Here is a 27,925-nt window from a genome sequence, read left to right as displayed (position 1 = left end):
CAGCCTCCAGCCTTTGTCGGTTCGGGAACTCTCGTGGCTGCCGATCAAAGAGGAAAAGAAATATTTGTAAAATAATAAAGAAACTTTTTTTTTTTTTTTTTTTGCTCTCTTGAAAGGCTTCAAACCAGATAAAATAAAAATAAATGTGGCTGGAAAAGGCTGCTTTCCTCTACGCATTCTGGTTTCCTGCGACCCACCTCCACCCTTTCTCTCTCCAGAAGTGATTCATGTGGGAGTAGGTCTTTGTGAAGATCTACCGATAAAGTTATGGCAGCTATCCAAAGACATTCATGGCTCCTGGCAATCTATTTTCCTTTAACATAATTATATCCTTGTGGGGGATAAATCTAGGAGAAGATTTTTTTTAAAAAAAAGGCACTTCAGCGTTGGAGGGGAAAAAAAATTGGATTTTTGTCTGCTGCCGTGTTGTGAGATGGTGCTCTGTTTCTCGTGTCCCAAATAATTGGTAACAGGGAAATTGTTTCAGAAATGACTCTCTCTGCGGTTAACCTTGAGTGCACAAGGGTGGGGGGCGATGCGTTTTTGGTTGGGCTTTTTTTTTTTCCAATTTATATTAATTCTGGTGTCATACTCATTATCTCGTTCGTGTTGCTAGGAGCTTCAGGAGCTCGCCTTCGAAACAGCAGATCTGTTCTTTCATTCGGACAGCCAGGAAAGCGTTACTTTTTGGCAGAGATTTGTGCTCCTTTTTGTGATGCATTCAGGACCTAATCAAGCCTCACTGTCCATAAGCGCTTGTGTAACACAACTCGGTGAAATGTTCTCTCGAGGCCTGACAGGTGTATCATGCCTTAGGAAAGATTGTACCCTTCAGACGCTGGAAATGCCACAGGGAAAAAAAGAAAATAAAACACCAACAGAAAATGCAAAAGGGCAGCGTAAAATGTGAACTCTTAAAAACAGCCTCAAATTCTGCTTGTGTAACACGGCATGCTATTAAGCTTGTCCACAAAAGCTCGCAGTTGTGTGGTTGTTCTGCGGCGGTTAGTGTTTTAATGGCATGAGAAAATGCAAGTTTGCTCTTCTCTCGAGTCAGAGAAAATTACAGTGTTCCTGTGCCATCAGTTCTAATGATGTTTCTAGTTTCATAAGAGCCAATTTTGCGACATAAATGAAATAGGCATATCTTTCATTTACACTGTATCAGTCCCTGAAAATACACCTTGCGTTAATGTATCTGTCTATAATTGATGTATTACAAATGCTGAGCACTGTCACATAATCAAAAGTCTTAGAGGTTAAAGAACTTCTCACTGAACTGGGAGTGCAATCCAGTGCTTGAAATTATTGCTAACTCTAGACAAGATGCTATAATTTCCTTTCAGATAATATAGAAAGCCAGGGCGGCGCAAAACTTCTTGTTAGAACAGATCGTACCCTAAGATAAACTCCCGTTCATCAAGATTTCTAGCTTTTGGCATAGGGAAATAAAATGCATAGGAAAGAAATACTAGGAGATAGACTTCTGCAGAAGCCCAGCAATTTAAACTTGATTCTAATGACTACAAATATAGAGAACTTGAAATTTATTCATACCTGTCTATATATACTATCTGTAGGCACTGATTAGTATTAAATGTTTAGCTCTTTGCACCCATTGTGATTTCTGAGATGAGATGGCGAGAAGTTGTGAAACAGGCTGAAATATAAAGATGATGTAGAATGAATCAAGAGAAGACGGGATTGTCTAGAGCCTATTCCAGTTCTCTTGGATTTGAATGCTTTTCTAGGGGAATTTGGAACTATCCCAAGCAGATTGGGAGATGGAGCAAAATGATCTGGTATGACTTACCTGTTTCTGCTTTTTGGTAACGCCGTGTGATTCCAGTTCCCTCGGCTCCTCCTGAGAACGTCTCTGCTGAAGCTGTGAGTTCAACCCAGATCCTCCTGACGTGGACCGCGGTCCCTGAGCCCGAGCAGAACGGTCTCATCCTGGGTTACAAGGTATGCAACTGGAGTTTTGTGCTTACTTGATCTTTAATGCATCACCTCCATATGTTTTTTGCATTTGTTGTTTATTATTCATCTGCTGGATGTTTATACTGTTCCTAAGTCAGACAGGGAAGATATAGGAAGTGTGCTGGTTTTGAAAAGGGTGATTGATGAATATAATCTCATTTTATGTTTTGTGAAAAGGAGGAATCTAAAATGCCTCTTTTCAGTCCTCGTGTAACAATCTTTTTCTTTCTGTCTTTCATTTATTCTGCAGATACTTTTCAAAGCAAAAGATTTTGACTCGGAACCCAAGAGCCAAATAGTACGAGGTAACCACACTCAGTCTTTCCTGCTCTCTGGCTTGCGGAAATACGTGCTCTATGAGATCCAGGTGTTGGCATTCACTCGTATCGGAGATGGGGTCCCCAGCTCTCCTCCGGTCATTGAAAGAACCAAGGATGATGGTAAGTTTACAGATTTCCAAAATAAGTATCTTATTTGATCCAACCTTTTAACACCGCTTTCTCTTAGTGATAGAACTGTAGACAAAAACCCAAACTAAGGCTATTTGTTAGGGTTTTTTGCAACTTTGAACGCAAAGGACTGGTTCCCTCCCTAGTATAACTCAGCACTATTCCATCAGTCAGGGGCTGAGGATTTGGCAAGACCACAGAAAACCAGAGTTCGCCATTTCTTCTTTCTCTGCTGCTGTTGAAGAGGAAAACATCTTCAAGAACAGTGTTCCGAAGCTCGATGTAGACAATTTCTATTGAAGACAATTTCGAGTCCAATTATAAATTCCTATTGCAGTTCAATCATGCTCTTTAAAAAAAAATAAAATAAGAGTACTGCAATTGAAAGCAATAAGCAAATCTGGGTCTGATTGGTCTGAAGGAAAGATCGGAAATTGCAATTTCAGTTATCCGTTTTAATTATTTTTTTCTGAAAAGAATAAGGCATTGACCCTGGAAGATGGTCATACCAGCTTGCTTTTGCAACTGCCTCCAGCGCTTCCCATGAGCTCAGGGGCTCCCGAGGGCAGTTTGCTGTGTTGAAAGAACCCAAGGGAGCTCCTGGCCCTGGTGCTGCCGGCGCAGGTCGCTGTGGTGGGAGCATTCCTGACGAGGGGGTTTTACGGAAATTTAGTTCAGCTCTTAACATGTTTTTGGCTTCACAGATGCTAAAGTTATTTTTCAGTTTCTGACAGGCTGAGAGAGCTGGGGGGGTTCAGCCTGGAGAAGAGAAGGCTCCGGGGAGACCTTCCAGCCCCTGCCAGTCCCTAAAGGGGCTCCAGGAAAGCTGGGGAGGGACTCTGGAGCAGGGAGGGGAGCCATGGGATGAGGGGAAAGGGTTTTAAACTGAAAGAGGCGAGATTGAGATGAGATCTCAGGAAGAAATTCTTTGCTGTGAGGGCGGTGAGCCCCTGGCCCAGGTTGCCCAGAGAAGCTGTGGCTGCCCCATCCCTGGAGGGGTTCAAGGCCAGGTTGGACGGGGCTTGGAGCAACCTGGGCTGGTGGGAGGTGTCCCTGCCCAGGGCAGGGGGTGCCACTGGGTGGGCTTTAAGGTGCCTTCCAACCCAAACCATACTATGATTCTGTGATTCCTTGCCTTCTCAGTATTAAGTTAAGGTTAACATCAGTGTGAGAGGCTTCTGTTTATTGTTCCCGATGAAGATGAACAACAACAACAACAAAGTCTCTCTTTTTTTCATCAAAATCTTTTCAACAGTAATGGAGTAAACATTGGTTTCTAGAAGCAACTTCATTAACGTTGGGCTGAGAACACACTCAGACTTCTGGCTTAACAAGTCATTTGCTATGGAGTGCAGGAAGGAGTAAGAGCATACGGGGACGGGAACGGGGACAGCAGTTCCCTGACATTTTTTTTAACCGTTTTCCCAGCACACTGCCTGTGTGGGGACTTGGCTTTTCTTTGAAAGGAAACAAAGAGCAATTCCTGTTAGCAGAACTCTGCGGGGAGAGGAAAAGCACTCACTGAAATGTACATATCAGACTATAATGAGAAATATTTAAAACTGTTTGTTTTAGATAACCCCATTATAGCAGTTCCCTCCTTAAGTGCGTGTTGGCAAATGATACAAATTGTTCTTCCATCTCCATACCCCTGACATAAATATGTTGTGTCTCCTCTGGGCTCGACTTAATTAAAAGTATCATCAGGGGTAATGCAGGTGGAATTTGTGCTGAAGGGGAAATTTTGCAGATGCTAATGTATGAATTAGCATCTCCTCACCTTGTGAACCTGGGATGGTCAGTGCAGCCACCAGCCATCTGTATTAATGTGCATCTCACCTGCCTCCGGTTCTCCTGCTCAGACCTGAGTGTTTAAAATGCACATGTGAAATCGGAAGGCAGTTCAAAGCTGGCGCGGATGACGCGGAGAGAGGAGTTATTATTCAATTCTAACAGGTGTGAAGCAGATTAAGCTGACACATAACTCTCTGTAAAGGCAGCTGGGTGACTCGTTTCACAGCCCGTAAGCCGTTATGGAGCGGTGGTGCGGCAGGGACTCCTGCTGCGCTGCGGAGAGGTAACGCTGGCAGAGGTCAGAGCATCCCGCTCAACCCATTTCACAGGTGTGATAAAACACCGTAGGGTGCATTGGTTCTGTGTCGTGTTTTGGTGTCCATGGTGAAGACATTTGGTTCTGGACAGGATTCCTCATAATAAATTTGTATTACACGTGTACGTAGGCCCTCCCAACCATCTACTGATTACCGGTGAGATACAGCTTGGGCTGCCCTGTGTAAGGTGAGCAAAGAACTTGTAATTCCTCTGACATGCAATGCTTGCTAGCATGATCTCTGGTTTTCTTTCCAGCCCCCGGGCCGCCCGTGAGGCTGGTGTTCCCCGAGGTGAGGCTGACGTCCGTACGGATTGTTTGGCAGCCGCCGGAGGAGCCCAATGGAATTATTCTGGGTAAGAAGGAGCAGCAAACCCAGGGCTGGGAGAAGAGGGCTGGAGACCAGAGCGAGCTCTGGCTGTTGGGTTGTCCTTCCCCTTGCACGTCGGATTAGAAGCCACACGTAAGGAAATTCATAGCTAAAAAAAGAAAATATATTGGTGTCAGGTGAGAGACATGGTACCCTGCGGTGAGGCGGCTGGCTCCATGGCGTGTGTTTTCCTGAGCCAGAATTACATGCCATTCGTGGCACTCCGTTTGGATTGTCATCTCTCTTCCCATCTGCATTTGGGATGGTGACCCGCCTGGCTGCTGGGCAGCGTGCCTGTAGAGCCGCAGCAGGGGAGAGCTGGATTTTCCCCTCCTTGCCCACACTCGCCTTTGCTAGCCATGCCCAACATTTCCGTTTCACGTGTGCTTCCATTTTATTGCTTCCTTTGGATAATACTTTCTGACAGGTCGCAAAGAGTTAACTCACATTTGGCTTTTAGTCAAGGGAAATAGAGGCAGCAAGGCACGACAGGAATTTGTGAAAAACCTTACCTTCCTGCTCTCGTAGCTGTTGGGTTGCCTTTGCAATACGTACACCAGCTGCTACTTGCACTTAAAACGTGAAGACTTTCACAGCGAAAGAATCCGTTCTCGCCTCTGAAATTAAAGTAGCTAATAGTTACCCGGCAATTTTGTGTTCTCTGCTGATGTTAAACACATTTTATAGTAGTTCGAGCTGGCGAGTAAAGATTTGTCTCTCAGTTCTGAAAACAGAAGCAAAAGCTTTGGGTTTTTGTTTAGTTCTCAGTCTGCCAGGCTTTTCTGCTTCTAATTTCACTGCCATCGTTCAGGCTTGAGTGTGGTCTTTTAGCAGTATTTCCTAAAGGCTTCGCTGTTGGGTGCCTACTTCAAATGCTGCTGCGTTGGTGGCATCCCTTTAAATAAAGGACCGACCTTGCGTTGGGTTTAAATCTTGTATCAAGAACTCAAAATGTTGGCTCAGATGTGTAGTTTCCCAAAGTGATCCTGATGCCTGAAGATGTAGGGAAACGCCAAATGGGATCCAAAGGCAGCCGCTGCAGGGATTTTCTGAGCCCGAGAGTCTGTGTGGAGCTTGGCAGCGGTTCGCTGCCAGACAGATCCACGCAGGGTTTCTCTGCAGCTCAAGGAAGCGTCTCTTCCAGGTTGTCTTGTGGGTTTGATTTGTTGCTTTCTTTAAGGAACTGTGTGTCCTGGAACTTGCTCTCGGTAGAGACTGGGATTTGAATCACAGGATGTGGTTAAGGAGAAAAAAAAAAATCATTCGGTAGAAATGATGAGAAAGTACAAAAGAGATTTTGCTCTCCCGACTGTGTTCCGATGTCTCACGTTGCTGCACTTTGTCAGCCTTATTTGCTGAAGTTGCAAGCTCGGTGGAGTAGGAACTCTCTTTTATTTCATCTTTGCACGGTGCTTTGGCATCCCCTTCTTGGTTCGTTCCTCCTCGTTGCCTCTGTGTTGATGATAAAATCGTACAAATGCAGGGTTGGAAGGAAGGGGGGAGGGTGACCCGTAAAGAATGCCTGGCATGTTTAGCATGTAGAGTGGTGTCTCCGATGTCTTGCGTAGTCCATTCCCAGTAACACATCCCAGGATACGTGATACTGCCCTGACTTGGCGCTTACCAACACTGGTGTAACTACGTAGGTCTACGACCCACTATTAATTCCTACCCTTTTTCTGCGGTACGCTTCCAGGTCGCTCAGTCCCTCTTTTATAAGCGCATTGGGCTTTTTCTTTGTAAGTGTGACAATTCGCAGGTGCCTTTATTGAATTTCGTCTTACTGATTCCAGACCATCTCTCCTCATTATCAAGATCACTTTAAATTACACTCTCGTCCTCTAAAGGGCTCGCAGCCACTCACGATTTGGTTTTATTTTTTAAATTTGCAAGTAGACTGGCAATTCCCGCAGCCAAGATCATTAATGAAAATATTGAACAGAACCACGTTCACGACTTATTCTCATGAGACCTTACTTAGTATGTTCTCCCAGTTTGTTAGCAAACTACTGATAACATTTTGAGTATGTTTTCTAAGTATTCGAGTCAAAATGTGCAGTATTTTTCTTAGATTCTGTTTCTCTTGTTTGCTTTGGACAGGGCTGTGTGCAACCATATTAAAGCCTTTCTTAAAGTCAATGTGGATCATATCTACTCTTCCCACCTGGCCAATTACACTGTCAAAATGGAAAATAGATTATTTGATATTTATTATTTGCTCCAGACAAATTCATATTGGCTGTTCCTTGGCACTTTATTATCCTCATGGATGCTTATATATTGACTTCCCCCCCCCCCCCCCCCAGGATCTTTCTGGGTATTGAACTTTAGCTTGATTTGTCCATATTTCCTGTTTTTTCTTTCCCCATTTTAAAAGATGGGGTACTCTGTTTGCCCTTCTGTAATATGCTGGGATGTCACCTGTCCTCCACAACGTCTTGAAGGTAGTCACGAATTATTTGGAGATGGCTCCAGCTAGTTGTATAAGCGCCACAGGGCAAATTCCATCAGGCCTTTCTGACACAATTACATCTAGCTTAACTAAATATTCGTTAACCTGCTCTCTATTCTTGCCTACATCCCCTACTTACATTGTTGTCGGTTTTAATTTCTGTTAAGTATCTAGTCAGCATCAAGGTTTTTTCTGTGAGAAAACGAAGCAATGGAGGTATCAGCCTTCCGCTCTTTTCTGTCTCACCCGACTTGTGCTCCTCTCTTCTTGCCGGTAGTTGACCCATCCTCTTTCTGTCTCTCGGATTTCTAATGTATTTAGAAAATCTTTCCCATTACCTTTGATGCCCTTGAAGTTACAACCCTCTTTGCACTTCAGCCGTTCTGATTTTGTCCTACACGTTTGTGCTGTCTATTTATACACTCCCTGAGACACGGTCCCATTTCAACTTTTTGTCCAATTCAGTTTTGATTTTCAGGTCATTAGTGAGCTCTGAATGCAAACGTATTGGCCTCTTAACATCTTTTGTCTGCATTGGGATAGTTGTACCTTTTTTTTGGTCTCTTTTAAAACTGTCAGCTAGCCTGAATTCTCTTTTCCCTTAGAATTCTTTCCCAGGGGACCTTACCTTCCAATTCCCCCAGTCCATCTCTTTGAAGTTCATTGTCTTTATTCAACAGTTCTCACTCCTTTATTGTTTTTTTTATAGTAGAAACATTGAGGTTCGTGGAGGAAGTAGTTAGCTGCCAATGTCAGAGAGAAAAAGTAAAAATTACTCATGCCGGGTACTTCTGTGATCCTTCCTAAGAAGTGAGGACTCCTTCAAAAATAGATAAAAACCAATGTGTAGCATTCCAAGCAGAGGTTGCAAGGTTGTTGTACACCTCTGTCCCTGTACACCTCTGTCCCTGTACACCTCTTAAACCTCATTACTGTAACGAACTTTCAAAACACCGTTGTAACCCCCACAGTCAAGTGCCCTGATGTAGAGCTGTTGGAAAAAATAAGTTAACATAATTTTGCGCGGTGCCCTTCTATTCACTAGTGGGGCTGGAAAGAAAAAATACTTGCTTTGCAAGAGCAACTTATGTTCAGAGCCTTTGAACTAATGTTCCGGCTCTGCTGGCTTTGTCCTCTGAGTATACAAGCACCTTTGCAGCTAACATTTTTGTAATCTATATCAAAACATGTTCTAGCATTTCAGAGAGAGATTAGCAGGATGAAATACTGGCAGGCACCAAGAGGGAAAACCACTGGTTTGTTTAAATATTTTACTGTGGAAGACTGCTAGATATTTCCGTTTCTCCTTTTGGGAATGTTACGGGAACCATCTGAGGCTTCACTCTGTCTTCTCTTCTGCACTCCATTTAGCTACCACCCAACGTAGTACCTTCAAATACCGTTAAAGAAAAATGATGCGTTAATGCGCACGTGTGTGCTTCTGGCTAGGAGCTTCCCCTGGAAACAAGAGCTCAACCCGCATCCTTGCAGGCCCTGGTTAGTGTTCCTCATGGTATCCTTGTATTTAGCGTTTACCTGAAGCTTATTGCAAAAGACTGTAAGAACTCCACTGAGAATTAGAACCAAAATTGAATGTAATCCATGTTTGCAAATTCCGATTTTGATCCTAGGCTCCATTTGCACACCCGCTGGCCCTTAAACAGATAAGCAGTAAAACCAACAAACTGGATTGCTGCTCCAGTAGGCAGACCGTAACCTCCCGATACCGTTTGGCTTTCCCTAAGTTCTGTGACAAATTAATAAGTGTTTGTATCTCTGCTGCACCGCGGCCTGCGTGAACGGGTGCTGTCAGTTCTGAAGGGCTTTGTGTGGTGATGAGCTTGAAAGCTTTTTTATATTCATGGTGCGTTGTCATCTTCCTGCCTGTTTGCTTTGGGGAATCCACTGGTTGTGTGGCGATGACCTAACATTTAACGGGCGGTTCAGACTGTTGCCGTTTATTGAGTTCAGAAAGCGTAGCTCATGAAACGGCTCGCAGTTGTGCAAGAAATACTTAAAAAGACGCTAATGCAAAAATTAGCATAGTTTCAATGAATAAATAAACTCCTGGCGAGTTGATCTTTCAGGGATTTTTTTTGATGCTGTTTCGGCACGGTGAAGCGCTGAAGTCCCAGTAGCAGAAGAGATTCGGGATCTAATGCTATACGCAAAAAAAAAAATAATTAAGAAAACAATATGAATTCTTCTTATTGACTATCCGGATGCTTCATATTGTGGAAGATATTCCTTTCCCAAAAAAGTTTGCTCTGAACACCTTTTAAAGATTTTTACTTTCATTCATAACCTTTCTTTTTTTTTTAATCTATCTGCAACATCTTACTGTTGTAATCTAGAAAGGGAAGGACGCTTCCTTACTCCTCCACTGCATCAATTGCAGTTATTGCTTCTTATAGCCCTCAAGCATGCATTAATTTCTATTTGAACACTTTCCATTTACCTCTATTGATTCGCCTCGTTTGATTTCACTTAACATTTCCTGTCTTCTCCCATCCCTTCTTGCCGAAATTCATCAACCTAATAATTTTATCTTTCTGATCTTGTGTTAGCCCTAATTATTATCCAAGCTGTGGTTTAAATAGTGCATTGTCTGTGTCACTCAGAAGAAAAGAAGAACGATGCTTTTTATGCCAGTACATATCCTGGCTGTCCCAAACTGCCCAGTAGGAGAAGGTGATGTAGGGAATCAAAATGAAGATGCTGGGTATCTCCCAGGTGGGCCGTAGGCAGCAGTAAGAGCGAGCTGAGCCCAGGTGCAGAGGTGGGATGTGCCCCTTTGAATCAGACCGAGGGAAGTGTTGAGTGTCTGAGGAAATCTGTAAAGGTGACGGCTCTGGTTGTGTGTAAACTCTGCCGGAGATATCCAGGAAAATAGATGTTTCAGCCAACACGGCAGTTGCAGGAGAGGACAGTGAAGGCTGATACTGTTTTTCACGGGGATGCATTGAAAGGCAGTTTGTGGAGCCTGTCAGAGAGACAGGCTGTGACAAGTGATTTCTTCTTTCTCGTGGCTAAATTAGTTTTTACACTAGCCAAGGAACCACTCTTGTGTAAGTTATTATAATGGCCTAGATATGTACGGGTTCCTTTGCCTAATCTGAGCGTGTTTGTAATTGGCTTTCCAGCATGAGTACTACCATTTAGCGGTAAATAGTTATCTTTCTATTCCCTCCTTACATTTTAACTACTACTGTATATTTTACAAAGGTTTAGAAAAGAGAGGAAATTGCTCGACAAGGATGTGTCCCAGATATCATGCTTATCTTTTAATAACCAGATAAATCAACTTTTCTATTCTTTTAATATTCTCTGTTTCCCTCCAGGTCTTATTCTTTACGTCTCATGTCCCTTTATCAAACTTCTTTAACCATCTTAGTTGCTTCTTCCTTCATCTTTCCTGCTGCTGTAAAAATTTCCCCAGTGCTTTTCTTTGACTGTTTTTCCCCCTTACTGAGATCCTGTGCCGGGGTTTTCACTCACGCGTTCTTCACATCGGTATAAACAAAAGAGGATCGCAGCGTATCCATTCCTTCTCCCCATCGCTAGCTGGCTTTCTGTAGACTTTTAAAAAGATCAAAATACTACAAGACTAAAGATACAGAAATACTTTGGTGAAATATATTGGACCGGTAATGGGGGAGCTGGTGCCGTGGATAAAAGGAGGTAGTTTGCAGGTGGGAAAATGAAAAACCTTCAAAGCGTAAGGCTTCGCTGGGGTCTAAGCATGCTCAGGGCTCTGAAAAATCAGGCCACGTTTTATCTAGCAGTCTAATGCCATCCACCCGGCTGTGAAAACGCTGCCGTAGGAACACTCCCGACCCACCGGGCATGTTCCGTGTGGGGGGGTCCCCGGCAGCACGAGGTGAGCCTGGGCGCTGGCAGCCTTTTGCCGCGGATGCCCATTTCCAAAGGTGGCTGCTCGGAGCGCCTGAAGGCACCGCGGGGAATCGGCTCTGCCCAAACCTGTCTGTAACCGCAGCCTGCGGGAGCTCCGGCCAAAGCCACATCTGCTCGGAAAAGCCACGTTGCTCATGGAGGTGTCTGCGGACTTGAATTTGTTCCCCGTGAGGCAGCCATGGCTGTTGCCCCACATCCCCTCGCAGCTGCCGAAGGAAAGAAGGACAAGGAAAGGCCGGTGCGTCGTCAACGGCGCTGTGAGAGTCAGCGCACCAAAATTAATACCATCTGTATCCCAATTAAATTCCACTGTTTGGGACAGCGTGCGCCACGCGCAAGTGTGGCATTCGGTCAAGGGAGTGCAGGAGCTCTGTGCCTTGTCTGTGAGTGGGCATGTGGCAATTGTTGCGTATTCAGAGGGAAATAAATGTCATTGATTTTGTCTAATAGCCACAGGTAAGGAGAAAACCTCCGTTTTCACGCACTGACCTTCACGAATGAAGCGCGCCAGGTTTGGCTCCCCTTGTCCTTGTTACAGCCAAAATGGGCTGGGAGTTCAAACTCTAGCTGGGATACTAATTCCAAGCGAAAGAGATGGTCTCAGGTGCTGCAGACCCCTGTGTCATTCGGAAGATGAGCAGAGGGTTGGCAGAATCGTGTCACGACTCCTTTGTTTTCAGCTGGTTTGATTTGGATTTGTTGGCTGCCCTCTGCCCTGTGTAACTCCATGAAGCGTTTAACCAGACAACTGTACGGAGCCTGGGCGATAAAGCCCCACCAGTTCTGGTATTAATTGATTTTGGAAGTCAGCAGCTGGACTGAAAGTTACCGTCGAGCTCCAGAAGTGAGAGCCTGATTCAATCGCTGGGTTTGCAGAATGGATTGGAACATTTGGCAGATCCTCTTTGGGGGACAGTTGTTGCTAGTGGTGCGTGAGAGCTCTGGAAACCCTCCTTTGCACAGCTGGGTCATTAATAATGCAGGCTAAACTGCGAACTCCTAATTGCCAGGCAGGTTGGAATGGGGGTTATCACTTACAGGCATCAACAAAATTGATTATTAAGTGCCGCATGGTTGAAGCAGGACCTCACAGCTTGCAGGCTTCTTCCTCGGGCTGTGGGCAAGGGCAGCAACGTTGAATGACAGAAGGAGGATGCTTTTACCGGCAGTTCTGGCACTCGCTGTACAGTTACAAGGGAGAGGGAGAGCTGAGAAAAAGGCAAGTGCAAAAAGCAGGAGCAAGCTTTGACTTGGGCGGTGTGAAGGCTCTGCATGGTTTGGGCAACCCCAGCTGCTCTGCAGCTGAAGAACATTTAGTCTGAGCCAACGCTGAAGTCGTGAGAGGGCAGAAGAGCGTGTGAGCGCATGGGGGTGGAAAGCTGAAACAGGCAGCGCTGTCTTGAGCTGCCTCACCCAGGAGAGACTAATTGCCCAGGTTCTGTTCTTTTGCCTTTCCAAAAAGGTGCCGGTATGCTCAGGAAAGATTAAACTGGTTTTGTGTCTTGTTGGTGTAAAGGGTGGAAGGTGAAATCAGTGTCACGGCAGATAACGTTCAGCAGACCCTTGTCTTTTCCACTGTGTGTGATTGCCCTCGTAAGGTACGGCGTCTGGCTGGGGGAGGGCTGCTTATAGCAGAGTTTTATGGCACTAAAAGAAATAAATTACTTCGTTCTGGTCTCAGATAAACAAGTAATTTGATAAATTAATAGTTTTGGTGCTTTTTTTTTTTTCCCCCAGCTAGAAAAAACTCCTAACCTTTTTTCTCCTCTCTCTTGTTGACGCTGCGATTTCAGGGTACCAGATTGCCTACCGTCTGGCCAGCAGCAGCCCGAACAAGTTCACGACGGTGGAGGTTGGCTCAACAGTCAGGCAGTTTACCGCTACAGATCTCGCCCCTGAGTCAGCGTACATCTTTCGGACATCTGCCAAGACCAGGCAGGGCTGGGGGGAGCCTCTGGAAGCCACTGTGATCACAACAGAAAAAAGAGGTAACGCTTGCAGCCACGGGTTGAGGTACTTTTCTGTTGCGTGCCTTGGAGCCTGTGCAGCGCTTAGGGGAATTTTAATAACAGGCTAGAGCCTGTACACCTCCTCCTTCTCACCCCATAAACCTGCCCCAAACCGTTGCAACCTCATGATTTGAGAAAGCTGGTGAGCAAGACAGACTTTTATGAGACACAGTTCTTCCAACCTGCCGGGCTGCTGGAGATTGATTTTTCCATCAGCTGCTATATTGGCCATACGCAGCTCCTTCTGCAGCCAGAGCTTTTTTTTTTTTTTTCAGCTCTCGTTTTCTGGAAAGTTTGCAATCTTAAGAAAGTCAGTGATGGATGAATTATATTGATCAGGGAACGCAAAATGAGAGGCGGTGGTGTTGCAGGATTTTTCCACGGCTCCTCCATTGTGCCTGAGTCCTGACCTAACGCGTTAGTAATTACTCTGGCCTTTCACTGCTGCACACGCGGGAGGAGTGTTTGCATCTGGATTGCCCAGGACGTTTCTGCTTCTTGCATCAGCCATAAAATGGTTATTCGCATTCAGAATCCCCAATCAAATTCTATTCTGTAGGGAACCTACTTGAAGGAAGCAGGAGTTACATGTGTATAAATGAAACCAGATGCTTAGATACCAGACGTGCCTAAATGTGAAGGACATATAAAGTATTACAGAATCTGCTCTGTATCATTGCTTGTTTCTAATACTTTTGCCCAAGTAACTGCTTGATTCTCCAGTCTTAGAACAGATCTTTAGAGCTGCCAGTTAGAAAAATTATTATTTTCTACTTGTGCATGAAGATTTTTTTAATTTTTTTTTTAAATTCAGAGCTAAAAGGGACTATAATGGTAGAGAAAAGGAGTGTGGAATTTCCTCCGGTCGTGTACTGTATGCCGTGTTCCGCTGCAAAGCACGTATCGGTGCTCTTGAGCTGGCAAAGTCAAAACTAGCCGGGGTAACTTTACCAGCAAAACTCCCCCTGTGGATTTTGTGCCACGTGCCGCTGTGACCCCTTGTGCTGTCTGGATATTGGTCTTTAAGAAAACTTCTCCCTCAAAAACTAAAACCATGCAACTTCTGCAATTTATAAAAATCACAGTTCAGAGAGCAGCAGGCTCCAGGTGACTAGCACAGACCTCCATAGATGCCATCCAAGTTTATTAGCCCTTTTGTGTGTGTTTGTGCGCCTGGTCTTGGCTCTCGCTCAAATCTTGCACTGTAATAATACAACCAATTATATTTACTTTCAGTTCTTAAAATGTGTCTACTAAGCAATCTCTTATTTTTAGTCCTTTCTACACCTTACAAGTTGTTTAGTGGAAGGGCGAGGATCTCCCATGCTATTTGCCCACAGTGTCTTCCTTATTATTTTCCTCTAACACTTCCTAGAAGGGAGGACATTGGCCTGATGTTCAGCCACCAGCAGCGAGGACCTGGGGGGTGCATTTCAGCTGCTTCTGGCCTGTCTGGTTAGCCTTAAAATTCCCACTGGCATAGCTCTCCAGGTCGTGCGCAGCCTTCCCAGGGCATTTACAGTGCAGTCCTCAGAGAAAGAACCTCTAGGGCTGTATTAGGAAACTTAAAGTGCCTCTGTTAAAGATACTGTCCATCAAAGAGATTTATCAGCTCAAGGTTTCTTCCACCCTTGTCTGATTGCTGTCAAAGTGGCAGTTTAAAGTCCAACATGTGGAAGCTTCAAAAAAACCCACCATGCCCAATAAAGTGAATACTCGAAGCTCGGCGCCTCTCCTTTTCAATAAAATATGCTCAGATGTCCCAGACAGCACACAGGCTGTTGCTGGAGACACAATAGCTCAAGGCAGAACTCCCAGCTCCGCTGCGGGAACAGTGATCCCTTGTTGCTATCAATGCTTTAGGGTTATCTTGAATAGACAAGTTATACTGTAAAATGAACCCTTTCTCTTTTTGATGGATGGCTCGGCTGTGTCTCTATGCGTGCTCTGGAACCGAGTCCCAAGGCGCTGAGAGTTAACTGAAGTGATCCCTCATGTAAAGTGTGGAGAGAAGAACGTGCAATCTCACATCAGCAAGATTGATATGAGGGGCCAATAAAGAAATTCATCCGGTGCAGCCGTTCTGCTACCAAGTAAATAAACAAACCGACCTGAAACTTGTATACATGACGATAAATGTTCTAGAGTGAAAAGATGTTTAATTTCCATTAATAAAAATGCATCTAATATCATTGTAGTCTTTGATGCTAAGGTAGGCAGGCAGGCAGGCACAAAAATTCCCTTGAAAATTAGCAAAATCAGTCACTCTTGTCCTCAGAAATTCCTTGGATAACCCCAATATAAATCTTTACATTTTAGTGATTTATAGATCCCGAGTCGTATTGTAGCTGGATTCTCCAGAGGTTTTTCTGTTCTGCTTTGAATCTACATTGTGCTGTGACACCCTTCAGAACAGTCAACGCCAGCGATCAGGGCAGCACCGAGTCAGAAGATGTAAATGTAGCGAGAAATTAAACGAAATCCTTTGAGTCATACGGCCTGGCCTTACATTCCTGCACAAACAGCTCACCTTAGCATTTGCTTGTGGCTAAACTCCCATAAATAAACTCTTTATACTAATGGGTTCGTACAAACAGTCAGGAAGTATATCTTGCAATACAGGAGATTTTAAGATCTCCCATCAGCGGCAGAAGGAAACCCAATCAAGGGAGGCTTGACTGCAAGATCTGACCTGCCCAAAACTGCGAGCTGGTGAAAGCTTATCAGCGGAGAGTATTAAATCCCTGCACGACACTCGCTTCCTCTGCTAGAATAACCCTGAATACCTGTCTCAGCCTGTCAGTGTAAGGCACTGACCTTTCGCGTTGTGCTCCGGCTCCCGGGCTGCTGGCACCCAGGGCTTCCTCCAGCTAATGGCTTACAAATCTTTGGGCACCGATGTCAGGAAGAGCATGCTGCGGAGAAATGCCAAAACATACAGGAAATGGTTTTAGGGGATGGCAGGGAAACGAAGCGCTCGCCATACGGAGCGGTGAGGAATCGGGCCGGTGGAGGTGTGTTTATGGAAACAAGCGCTGATGAAGTTGAATTGAATTGCTTCTCAAAAGCAAGTCACTGCGGTGTCTCCAATCAATTTCTGCTTTATTACATGCCACACATTTTAATCAGAATCAATAATCTTCATGATAAACAATTAAACAATTATTCCTCACTCTATAGAGTTTCTCTATTGAAATCGATGGAGTGCGGAGACGCAGTGACGGGAAAGGAGATCTATATTGAAACAGTTGGGAACTGGCATGCTTACACCTGCATTACCATTCCCTGCCTCGTCTAAAAGGTGCACGGTTAATTACTCTGGAGAGATCTCCCTCAGTGTTGGCGCTGGCTGGTTTGACTTTGCGGGTTCAAGGTTAGCGGGTAGGAAGGGAAGAAGCAGGGAGGTCCGGAAGGGACCTGCAGCAGGTCCTCGAGCCCCAGGTCTAGAGGGTTTGGAAGGCGAGCTGGGGTTTGGAAGCAGCAGCAGGAGCTGCTGATGGTTCCTGGTTCCTTGCCAGAGAGAACTGGTGCAGGAATTCAGTACCGGCTCTAGGTCACGCTCTTGGACTCTGCTACACACCAGCATGTTCCAGCTCATCCCTTCCTCCTCTTCATGCCCCGACTGGGGAGCAGCTGGTGGGAGAGGATGCTGCGTAGCACCGAGAGAATGTAACCCCGTGGTACCGAGCAGTAAGCACGGGTTAACAAGCGAACTAGTTTACAGGCAAATTCCGTCAAAAGAGCCGCAGCAGTTGCAAGCACAGCTGAGTTTCATTGAAGACTTCCTTGGTTTTCTTGGCTTCTGGTCCTCATGATTCTTCCTTAACCACCCAGGCTAAGAGCCCCCCGAGTTTGAGGTCTGTTGCTAGAAAAGTGTATATTCAGTGGTCACTTTTTATGCAGGGAGATAAAATTCAGTCTTACTGCTCTTCTTCGCAGTAGAAGGTTAAGGAATGGGATGGCTTGTATACTTCATGGGGCACACCCAAAAGTTCAGTCTCCTGTGGCATTACCGCTGTGAAAATCCGATCAGGCCATCACATTCGATGTTAGCTTGAAATTCCTCTCAGAGCAGTACCAAATTATGGTTTAATTGCAGAACGACCAGCACCTCCCAGGCAGCTGATGACCCCCCAGAGTGACGTGTCATCACGGAGTCTGCTGTTGAAGTGGGTCCCTGGAAGCGACGGATCTTCACCAATCCGGTATTTTACCGTCCAAGTGCGAGAACTGCCAAATGGAGACTGGCAAACCTACTCCTCTTCCATCAGCCACGAGGCAACATCCTGCATTATCGAAAGGTACCGTAGCATAGAAATTCCCACCATTTCCACTTCCAGCAGCTGGGAAACCAAAGCAAGCCTCACTCAGCTTCGCAGGGTTTTGGGGGGAGAGAGGTTAAGTGAGGTCCCTGCTCCCATTTTAGAGGCGGTGTTATGAACAGCAGTTGGGAGATTTGCTGAAGGTCATGCAATAAATCTAATTAAAGTTGGATGGCAATGCATCTTTTTGAAGCCCTCCCTGAAAGCTCAGCACGGTAGATAACACTACTCCGGCTAAACCATGTGTGGCAACACGATGTTCGGTAAAATGCAACTGGTTAAAAATCCTTTCAGAAGTGACTGATGTTAAAATCCACTCTCAATGCTGCATTGCAGTTATCTCTATATAAGCTTTTCTAGATGAAATGGGAACCATTTTTATCTGTATTTTCCATACTGAAGTTTATAGATAGCATCAGAATGTTTAAACTTTGTTATTCAGGCTTCATTATATCCTCAGCAATGCTGTTGTAATTAAAGTCCTTGTAACATCTGTGAAAGCAACTGAATGTCTATGAGAAGGCACTTGTTTTGCTGTCCGTTTCCTCTATTGACCAGCTAGTACAAAATCAGATTATTTCTAAAAGGCCGGGAGCTTTTGGAGAATCAAGTATTCAAAGCATTCAGGTACAGATTTTTCAGGTCTGTGATATATGGCAGCCAGAAGATACAGACACATCGCTATCCTTTTGCCTAACTGCGCAAAGAAAACTTGACAATTATAGAGACAAATATAGATGTGATTGATTGACCTTGGGGGTGCTATACCACCCTAATTATACCCAACGTCTTTCCATTCCAAACCTGTAAAATCAAGGAAACCTGCTGTGTCATTTAGACTTGACATGGGCATCACTGAAAACAAAAGATCGAGAAAGATGATTCAAATTATTCAAGTTCACAGAATCGTGGAGCGTGTTGTGTTGGAAGGGACCTTTAAAGGCCATCTAGTCCAATCCCCCTGCGGTAAGCAGGGGCATCTTCAACTAGATCAGAAAGTTGCTGTAGGTAAGTAAATGGTGTCCTAATAGGGTGGAACTACTGAGGATATTTCTTCTCCCCCTTGCTAAAAGCATTTTCCTGTGAAAGTCCGGAAAAGGAGTACACGCGTGATGCGAAAGTGCTGCCCATCAGAATGCATTATCCCTTGATGTTTAATCATTCCTTACAAGTAACTTTACTTGGGATTGTAGTCAGTGTTACATCTGCCAGCTGATGGCTAGACACTACCAATTAATTAGCTAAATCCCCCGTAACTTACGGCTCTGCATTTCTAACCTCTGCTTGCAGCCTCCCCCACACCTTCCCCTGCCAAGCCAAGGCAGAAGAATCTCTGTGAAGGTTATGTCAGCTGGAAATCACTCTCTGCATATCTTAAGCACTGCATAGATAAAAGAGCTGCAGGGAACCTGTTGTTACTGTCTTTATTAAATAACCCAGGTAATAGCATTAATTTGAAATTCAGTAGGAATAAAAGGCACTGATCAAAAGCCGTGGTCTCCAGGATTAGTGGGAAGGCTGGCGCTGTGAGTGCCAGTGCCTGCTGGGCACTGGGCCACGCTGGGCACGTTCCCTTCCTCCTCTCTTCCTCTCGTCCCCACCTCGCCCTGAGCTGCCCCACAGACCTGCTTTCAGGATCTCTGGGGCAAAGCGCCTTGAAAGCCAGATGTTTTCAGCCGTGCAAAACTCCCGTAACAGCACGGCTGGTCCCTTCCAACAAGCCCCAGTCGTGGGCTGCTCCATGAACTGCAACTCCGCGGCTGCTTTCTAGAGCCCGATTCAGCTAGGAATTCCACGTATGTTTTCAGGATCTCAGGCCAACGGCATCTGAGGAGATGCTGATGGCAGGAAGGGTGTGAACACCCCCGTGTCCCGGGGAAGGCTGTGAAGAACAGGCGAAGTGGAGGAGAGACAAGCTGCTCCGTGGCTTTGGTTGCCAAGGGGCAGGTTCTCTGTAGAGGCAAGTTGTGATGGTGTGGGGAGATGATTTCATCCCTCAGCCTTATTTTTTACATTCCACAGCTTGAACCCATTCACCTCCTACAAACTGCGGGTGAAAGCAACCAACGACATCGGAGACAGTGACTTCAGCGCGGAGACCGAAGCGGTGACAACCCTGCAGGATGGTAAGCAAGGAGGAGATGCTCCTCGGGGGCATCGCCGGGAGAGGGCCCTCCCCGGCGCTCCTGGGTTCGCTGGGCCCACTGGGATGTGTTCTCCACTGGGAATGTGGAGGGAAAATTCAACAGCGAACGCAGTTTTGTTCGTAGGAGATTGATGCAGGTAGTAATGAGATGTGGCTGAATTAATAACAGGCAGCCTTAAGTGTCCTGCTGTGCCCTCTGATAATGAATCATACTTTCAGGAGCCTCAAAATGGAATTAAACTCCGTTTGATTGGCTTCCCAACTCTGCACTAACCATTATCTTTGCAGAAATTGAATAATTTACAAGAGATCATTAAAAATAAATGCAGAACCATGCATACATTTGAAGAAGTTTCTTCAATTGTTTTCACTCGCAATCCACATCGGTCTGCAATGTGGCAAAATGGCTGAGCTATAAGTAAGAAAGAATATGAAGCTCCTGGAAACATGAGCATTTAATCCTGCAGATCAGGGCTAATAAACTGTGAATGACATTGACAAGGCTTTTATTTTTAGCCTTAGAGATCAGCGTCTAATTCCTTGATTGTATAAAGTCAATGCCTGAATGCAGAAGTAGCTCTGATGTCTTGAATGGAGAAAGGAGCCCTGCAAGGTGTGAAAAGGCATCGGCATTTACCCTTAGCCTGGGAAATGGGGTAATACTGGGATACAAAAACATATATAAGGTGCTAGGAATTTAACATATGTATATAAAAGCCGGAAATAGTATTTAATACAGTGCAAGGGGTGACTAGTTAAATATGACGTCGAGATGTAAAAATAGGACACAATTTTGCCAAGGAATGTTTAAAGAATGTGATCTTGAAACCAGAAAAACACAGGACAGAGCTCAGGAGTATCCTAAGTTAGACAAGAACCCCTGTAACAGTCGAACAACGTGCCTAGAAGCCTTTTAAAGACAACCTGACTCTCCACCTTCCTGCTGTATCGGTGCAGGCTGTAACCGGTACTAATGAGGCAGCACTGACTCACTGTTTCGGAATTTAAAATTTTATTTTCAATTCTCGTTGAATTTAGCTACAGTGAATCCAGAGCTGTGCTTGGCCTCCTCACAATGCGGCGGGGAAGCGCCGTGAAAGCTTCTCGCCCCCTTAACAAACTGAACATTTATTCTGCTGAGCAAACCTGGTGCTGCCACTAGAGCATCGCCCTGCGGAGGGCTGTCAGCTCCTGATAAGCCTTCCCTTCTCCGTCCTTGAGCTGCTATAGTGTGTGTATATGGCACAGGAATGGGTTAACCCGTGGAAAATCCAGCTATCCTACCTAAAATAATCTATAATTATGTGACACAGACTCCTAAAAACAAGGTGGGCTTGCCCCAGCTGTGGCAAAAGCGTCGTGGAAAATTTGGGAGCAGTTTGCTCACGCTTTCAAGCACACGCACAGCTGGTTTATCTTCCTTTCAAACGCGTATCCAGTTGTTTGTGAGCGGCTGGCACGCTGCGGCTTCCTCCAGGTTTCTGCCCTCAGCTTTTCTCTTATTCTCGCTCCAGCGGCCAAGGCCACAGGTAGAGCAAGGGATGCAGGAGCAGTGGCTGGCTTCTGCCTGGGATGCAGCATCCCTGTCCACCACGTTGCTTTTGAGACCCACCACGTAGCAGCTGGAATAGGTGGTTTTCTTCAGCAGCCAAGAGAGAGAATCTGATGCATAAGCTGCTCATTTTTCACCCTGCTGCTCTAACTGCTTTGGTTACCTTTATTTCTTGTTTAGTTCCAGGTGAACCACCCAGTTCGGTGTTAGTAACTCCCTACACGACTTCATCTGTCCTTGTGCAGTGGCAGGTAGGTGAAATGAAAAATTTTGATGTTTCCGGAACAATTTTTTGGTTGCTTTGACTTGTTGACCTTAATGGTACATTGCAAGGGACGTTTTCCTGAGCTGGAAGTATTGTAGTAAAGTTGAAGGACTGCAGTTACTTCCTTGTTTTCCTGATGGAGGCGTGTGTTTTAGTGATGGATGGAAATTTCTGGCAGTTGCTTTTACTTTGTGCCCCGTGAGGTAACGGAGTTTCTGTAGCGACGCCCGAGATCATTACTTGTACAGAATCTCCTGCCGGTATCAACAGACGTGCATCTTTACATCGAAAACATTCAGCAGAGTGCGGCACTGGTAAAGATCAGGTAATCAAAAGCTCGCCTTCGTCCGCACCGCGTACAGCCTCCTTCAGCCGCCGAAATAATCAGAAGCCTATGCTGTGCCTGAGATCCTGTTCCTACCTTTGAGGAACTCCCCATGCCCTTTTGGCCCTTTGAGGGCTAAAACTTGAGATTTCTTCAGAGGAAAGAAAGGACGTTTGAGCTCTCCGCAATATCTCCGAGTCGGATGTGAAAGCATTCGTGCCAAGTCTGCGTTTTATATAGGCGTTTCGTCTGCCTGCCTTTATCTTTCAATACTGGCCTCCTGGGAGATGCTGGAACATTTCGTGGCCCGGCGCCTGAGGCTTCTTTTTGCGGAGTGAGCATTAATAGAGGAGAACCCAGTGGGGTACTGCACGGTATCCATAACCGATCCCGGAAAGCCTCTGCCCACCCTGCTCCCGAGACAACGTCCCACACACATAATAAGGATAACTTTGGACAGATTGCATTACAGTGAAAAATGTACATGCGCGTTTACAGTACAGATGGGGCTCCTTGCCTCTTTGGAAGAAAAGAATATATATGTATGAGGGTCTGTTTCTTGCTATACGGCAGCACTTTAGGAATATTCCTGGCTGTGCTGCTGGGTTGCTGGCCCACGTTCACGCAGCGTACTACTAAGCAACATCATTGCTTACAGCATGTTGAGCAAATAGAAGAGATGTCGAACAGTTTTACCAAAGGAATTATAGAGAGATGTAAATCTACCGCCCCACCTACAAATAAAGCCCACGGCGGAGGAAAAAAAAGGTCTAGAAAGAGAGGACAAAGAGGATGCGAGGCATGATGTAGTGCAGAAATGAACCTTCCCCCAATTGACTGATTATTGGTGTGTAGTTAATGTGAAATAGGTGGTTGTTTAGGTAATTGGATGCTTTTTATTTCATGAAAATGAAATGGGGTTGTTGTGCCAGAGCCATCTCAAGGGAGTTGTGGGCGATTATATGTCATTACTACATGTGTATTAATAGGTCCTGGTAATTCAGCCGTACTATATTTTTCAAATAAACAAAAATCTTCAAGTCCCACAATAGCCTCCAATTAAGAGGAAGTTTCACAGCAGTGTCGAAGAAATAATGTAAACCGAAAACAGCAGTCAAGCTAAATGGGAGAGTAGTTTTCCAAGCAAAGCTAAATTTTTAACTTTGAGCCGTGTTAATAATTCACAAAACAAACTCCGCTTGCGCTGTCTGTGCTTTCAGCTGCTTGGTCCAATCAGTCCATTATTTTTAAATTTAAAGTAGGAAGAAAATGAGTAATTTCCATTGAGGTCTGTTGTATCAATAATGCAAGGTTACTTGAAATGTTCTGGAGGATGTTCCAGTTAACATCAGGATCATGCCCGGTTCTGCTTCTACCGTAGGGATAACAATTATTCAAACTTACATTTTAGTCTTTTTTTTATTTTATTTTTAAACAGCACAAAAATGTTTCCCTTCCTTCAGTACACCATTGCGGGCTGCCACTCATAATCATTTTACCTATTTCAGCAGATCCCTCAGGCCTTCCTACAAAATCCTAAATAATCCATTACATCAAAAGCAGAGTTTTGTCCACGAAAGACAGATAGGAAGGGGAAGACCTGACCTTTTAGCAGAGTACCCTTTTCAGGAAAGAATCATCATTTCCATGGCAAGGAGAAAGACAGTTTTCAAGCCATTTATTTTCTGAGCTTTCCTGCCCTAAATTTAAAGGAAGGAAAAATGGAGAATCACACGAAAGCGTAAGAAAACAATGCTTGCTATCAACAAATCAGTGTTGTACCGCAGTGAGGAAATCAGCTTTATCTGTTAGGCAGCTATGAGGCAGAGCAGGGACTGCGACAGTCTTTGTCCACTTCAGTAGTGTTTTCCTTTTAAGATTCTGTAGGATATCGCACCTCAACTTTTTGTTTTTAATTAAAAAGAAAATAAAAATTAATTGTTAGAATAGGCAAATGCATTGACTCTTTCCAAGACTGTCTTCCTTCTAGGTAATAATTAACTGAAATACAAATCCATGTGATGTTCATGGTATTTTTGTCATCATACGGGGTTTATTTCCATGCTGGATAGGCTTGGTTTTCTTGTGGCCTTTCTTCTCCTTGGCGGTGACGCGCCCCAGGTGTATCCTGGTGGGACGGTGCCTTCCCTTTACCCTGTCTCTGGTCCACGAGCGATCGCGTCATCGGGCAGCCCTGCAGAAGGCCGTCGCTTTGTTTGGTCTCTTTGCTCAGTCCCTTGAAGAAGGAGCTCAGTCTGAACCTCCGAAAGGCTGTTGTACAAGAGGTTGATTTATTTGCCTCGTAAAAGGGAGTCTGAGAGGGAATCTGGTTGCCCTTTTTAAAATACATCACGGGAGTAAACACCCTACAGGGAGAAGAACAATTTAACCCAAAAGGCAATGTTAGCACAGGAACAAATGGTTATAAACTAGCTATGAATTATTTAGATTAGAAATTACATGAAGGTTTCTAACCACCCGAGTAGAGAGGTTTGGAACAGCTTTCCAATAGGTATACCGGGAAGCAGAAAAATCAGCTTGTTTTCTGGTGGAGCTTGCTCTGTTTGGGAAAAGGACTTCAAGCAGTTGTTTTCTGCAGTTGTGAGGGCCTGCTCTGGATGATTCTCAAGGTCCATCACGATCTTTTGTTCCGAGATGGTTCTGTAATGAAAATGCTAAATAATAGTGAAAGGTGATCGGAGCTTCTCCAAAGGATGGAGCACAATAACCAGCACGAAACATGATGATGAATGAGGTTCTCCAACCATGCAGAGCAAGTAGAGCAAGGTCTCGGGACCGTTTTGGTCATTTTCAGCAGACTCTGGGCAGCACAACTGCAAAAGAAGCAGGCTTCTTGCAAGAGCAGTTTGCGCTCCTTTCCCTGGCAGCTGTGTGGCTTGCTTATACTCTGGTTCACGTAATTTTCTTTTTTGGTTTCCATCAACTGAAATCTTTCTACATAATTCCTTCCGCCCTCACCCAAAGCAAAGTCCTTCACACGAGACAGGACAGCCCTCTCTCTCCTCTTGCCCTCATAACGAAGTAATGGAAAATTCTTGTCACTTCTGGAAGCAGAATATTAGGTTATTACTAAATATCTTCCTCCTTTCCTGTAAAAATATTCTTACTTTCTCCATTAAAATTACATGTGGTATTACCTTCTATTGTGACAGTGTTTCACACCGGCGGTTAATTTTTCCACAACAGACAGAAGGTTTTCCTTAGTAAAGTTCTCAAGACTGCTAGGGATCTTTCTGGATTAAAGGCGAGATCATCATTAAAACCCTTTTCATTTATACTTTCAGCCCCTTAAATTTCAGTACAAGAATCTTTAGAAGATAAATGGCTCACGACACCTTTTCTTCTCTGCAGTTCTTAGCCTGTATTAGACTCGTGAAAGCCTTTTATTTTCTCCCCCAAACATGAAGAATCCCTTTGCTTATCTTTATTTAAGCAAGCCATTCAGAGGGAAATCTCCTTTTCGGTGTCCCGGCTGTGTACCCGTGTCTGAAGGAAGAGGCGAGGGGCTGCTGAAGAATCATTTCTGAGCCACCGTGTCTTTGAGCATCTTCCTCCTCTCTGCGCCAGCCCGATGGCCGCGCGCACCACGCTGCTCCGCGCTGTTACCGAGGAACCTGGGGTTTTGCCCGTGGGACTGGACCTGTGCAACACACCGGAGTCCATCATACCGCGACTCCTCTCTAAATGCCTCTCTGAGGCTGTTAGACCTGTTTTCGTCTTCCTAATTAAAGGCAAAATACACCAACGCTTTGTTATTTTCTCATCAGTCCTGCAGTAAAATAACGCCAAATGAAGAATGCTCTATGAACGGTCCCCAAGGAAAACAGGCACTAAAGGAATTCTGTCTTTGACAAAATAATTTATTTATTTTCTTCTCAAGAAGAAGTAAAATACTGGTCTGCTATTGCAGTGTTGGTGGCCTGCAACGTGCAGTTTCAGGGACGTGTTTGTTTATATTCTTTATCACACAGGAGTTTCTGTGGACCGAGAAGGAAAGGAGCTTCGCTCTTGGTGTAGTGCATCAGGTGTCAGGTTTTAAGTAAAGAGCCTTTTGCAACTGCCACAGCCAAGTGAAATCGTCAAAGTTGCCTTTAACTTGTGTTTTTCAAATGGCACGACCTTTGACTGTGCGTATTTTTTGACGGCTCTATTCCCCGGAGAGCGCGGTGTCCCTTTGCCCAGTACCGGCGTCAGCCGCTTGCCCATTGCGACGGATGCTTGTTGCGATGCGCGTCTTAACACGCCTGTTCTTAACGGGAATGTTTTTCAGCCACCCAAAGCTGAGAGTCTAAATGGCTTGCTGCTGGGATACCGGATCTACTATCGGGAGCTGGATTACGACGCTGGAGCTGGAACAGAATCCAAAACCATCCAGAACCCCTCAGCTTTAAGGGCAGAGCTCACACGTAAGCCTGTGTTTTGGACGCTATGATATCCCGGAGTGGTAATCCCTCATTAGACCAGACACTGTATGCCCTTTTGCCCTATGGAAATAACACACAATTATGGCTAGAGTGCTGGGGATAATTTCGCTTTTACACAATCAGGGTGAAGATGCTGAAAAATGCTAATAAGTCTGATCAGCATCGTTTGTAATGCTGCACTCCAATCTATGCCAGCGTGCTTGAATTGATGTTCTGTCCCCCACGTACCCTCTGATTTCCCGCTTTCTGCTCCCTCCATTTCACGATTACCCTGGGATACTTTCTTCGGCCATCAAGACAAATAAGAGAGGGACTTCATTTTCCTCAGCTGGGAACCCTTTTCTTTCTCGCGATGTTCTAGTAGTTTTTATAATTAACATTTTGTTTTTCTTTTTGCAGTATAAGAAAACAGCTGAGGAGAAATTTTAAGCAGAATTTTTTTTTTTTTACAATTGCAAAGGGCTTGTCCCTATTTTGGAAGGAAATAGCAAAAATGAGCAAGAATTCGAAGGTGCATGTTTGCCATGTTAGCCACTGTGGTTTTTGGCTCGCCTGGAAAGAAGGTGGAGAGGGAGAGGAATAATAGAAAAATGAAAAGGATTTTTAGACAAAGGCTAGAAAGGAAATCAGAGGGAAGAATAGGCAGAATAAGATGATGGGAGGCAGAGATGTGAGCACTCGGTAGCCCGAGAGATACGGTCCAGCAATGAGTCGTGCTCACAGAGAGATGAGCTTTTGTCCCGTTTGATGTCAGTGGAATATTCAGAATAAGATAATACGCGCTCTAAGAGCAGCAGAATAGGATTGAGTTGAGGCTATTTTAGTATCTTACATCATCTTCCATGTTTTCCTGAACCCATAAAAGTGGTTTCTACAAAAGCAAGCGTGATTTTTTGTGGGGGTGCGGAAAAAGCGGATGCTTTAAACATAATGTGAGCACCTAATCTGACCTCCCGTATATCCTCAGGGCTGAACGAGACTTCTCAGACTGTACAGAGTTTTACCAGGACAGAGTAGAGATGTAAAGCTTCTGTAGGTGTTGGTATGCATAAGGCTTTTTTTCCGGACAAAAGCTGAATGAGTGACGATGTATATTATCATAAAATAATGCCTTTGGATACCCTCTCGTCTCACAAGCCGGGGAGCCTGTGAAACCTCCCGATTGCCTCTCTCCCCTCTTCTTAGCTGGCCCTACAGCTATGTTCCTAAGAGCTGTGTAGTAGGAAGAAAACACGCTGTACCTCTCCAGGGGGTCAAGAGAGAGAGAAAGGGGTGGAGACAAGTGTATTTTAAGATAAATTTCCCTCTTTCTCCTCGTAATATGACAATACTTACCTTAGCGCACCTCTGTTCCTCACTGACCTGTGGTTTTGCACAGCTTAGCATATTATTACAATTCGCTCACGGCAGGAATGTTGAATTCTATACCTGAAACTGTGGGAAATCTAACACACATTTAAAGAAGCGGGTCCTGTCCTATTGTTAAGTGTTCGCTCTTTGTGGCCCGTGTTCCAGGTCTTTACTCTGCAGCTCTTTGGGTTTCGAATTCTGCATGTTGAGAAATAAGGATGTAATGCAGTGTTGA

General features: G+C 44.9%; 1 protein-coding gene across 8 annotated transcripts in view; it reads left to right on the top strand.

The window, feature by feature from the left end:
• The window catches only part of SDK1 (sidekick cell adhesion molecule 1), a 411,549-nt gene that overhangs the window by 331,644 nt on the left and 51,980 nt on the right, over positions 1 to 27,925 (top strand). For all 8 annotated transcript variants that reach the window (XM_063343255.1, XM_063343252.1, XM_063343253.1 and 5 more), the window contains exons 27-34: positions 1,850 to 1,965; positions 2,231 to 2,420; positions 4,797 to 4,895; positions 13,070 to 13,264; positions 17,385 to 17,586; positions 19,630 to 19,733; positions 21,486 to 21,556; positions 26,187 to 26,322. In XM_063343255.1, the coding sequence (XP_063199325.1) occupies positions 1,850 to 1,965; positions 2,231 to 2,420; positions 4,797 to 4,895; positions 13,070 to 13,264; positions 17,385 to 17,586; positions 19,630 to 19,733; positions 21,486 to 21,556; positions 26,187 to 26,322 (1,113 nt within the window). The remainder of the gene's footprint in view (positions 1 to 1,849; positions 1,966 to 2,230; positions 2,421 to 4,796; positions 4,896 to 13,069; positions 13,265 to 17,384; positions 17,587 to 19,629; positions 19,734 to 21,485; positions 21,557 to 26,186; positions 26,323 to 27,925) is intronic.

This window comes from Chroicocephalus ridibundus, chromosome 8 (assembly GCF_963924245.1).
Source record: "Chroicocephalus ridibundus chromosome 8, bChrRid1.1, whole genome shotgun sequence".
NCBI lineage: Eukaryota > Metazoa > Chordata > Aves > Charadriiformes > Laridae > Chroicocephalus > Chroicocephalus ridibundus.
Note: the sequence above shows the minus strand (reverse complement) of the source record. Positions and strands in the feature narration are given on the sequence as shown.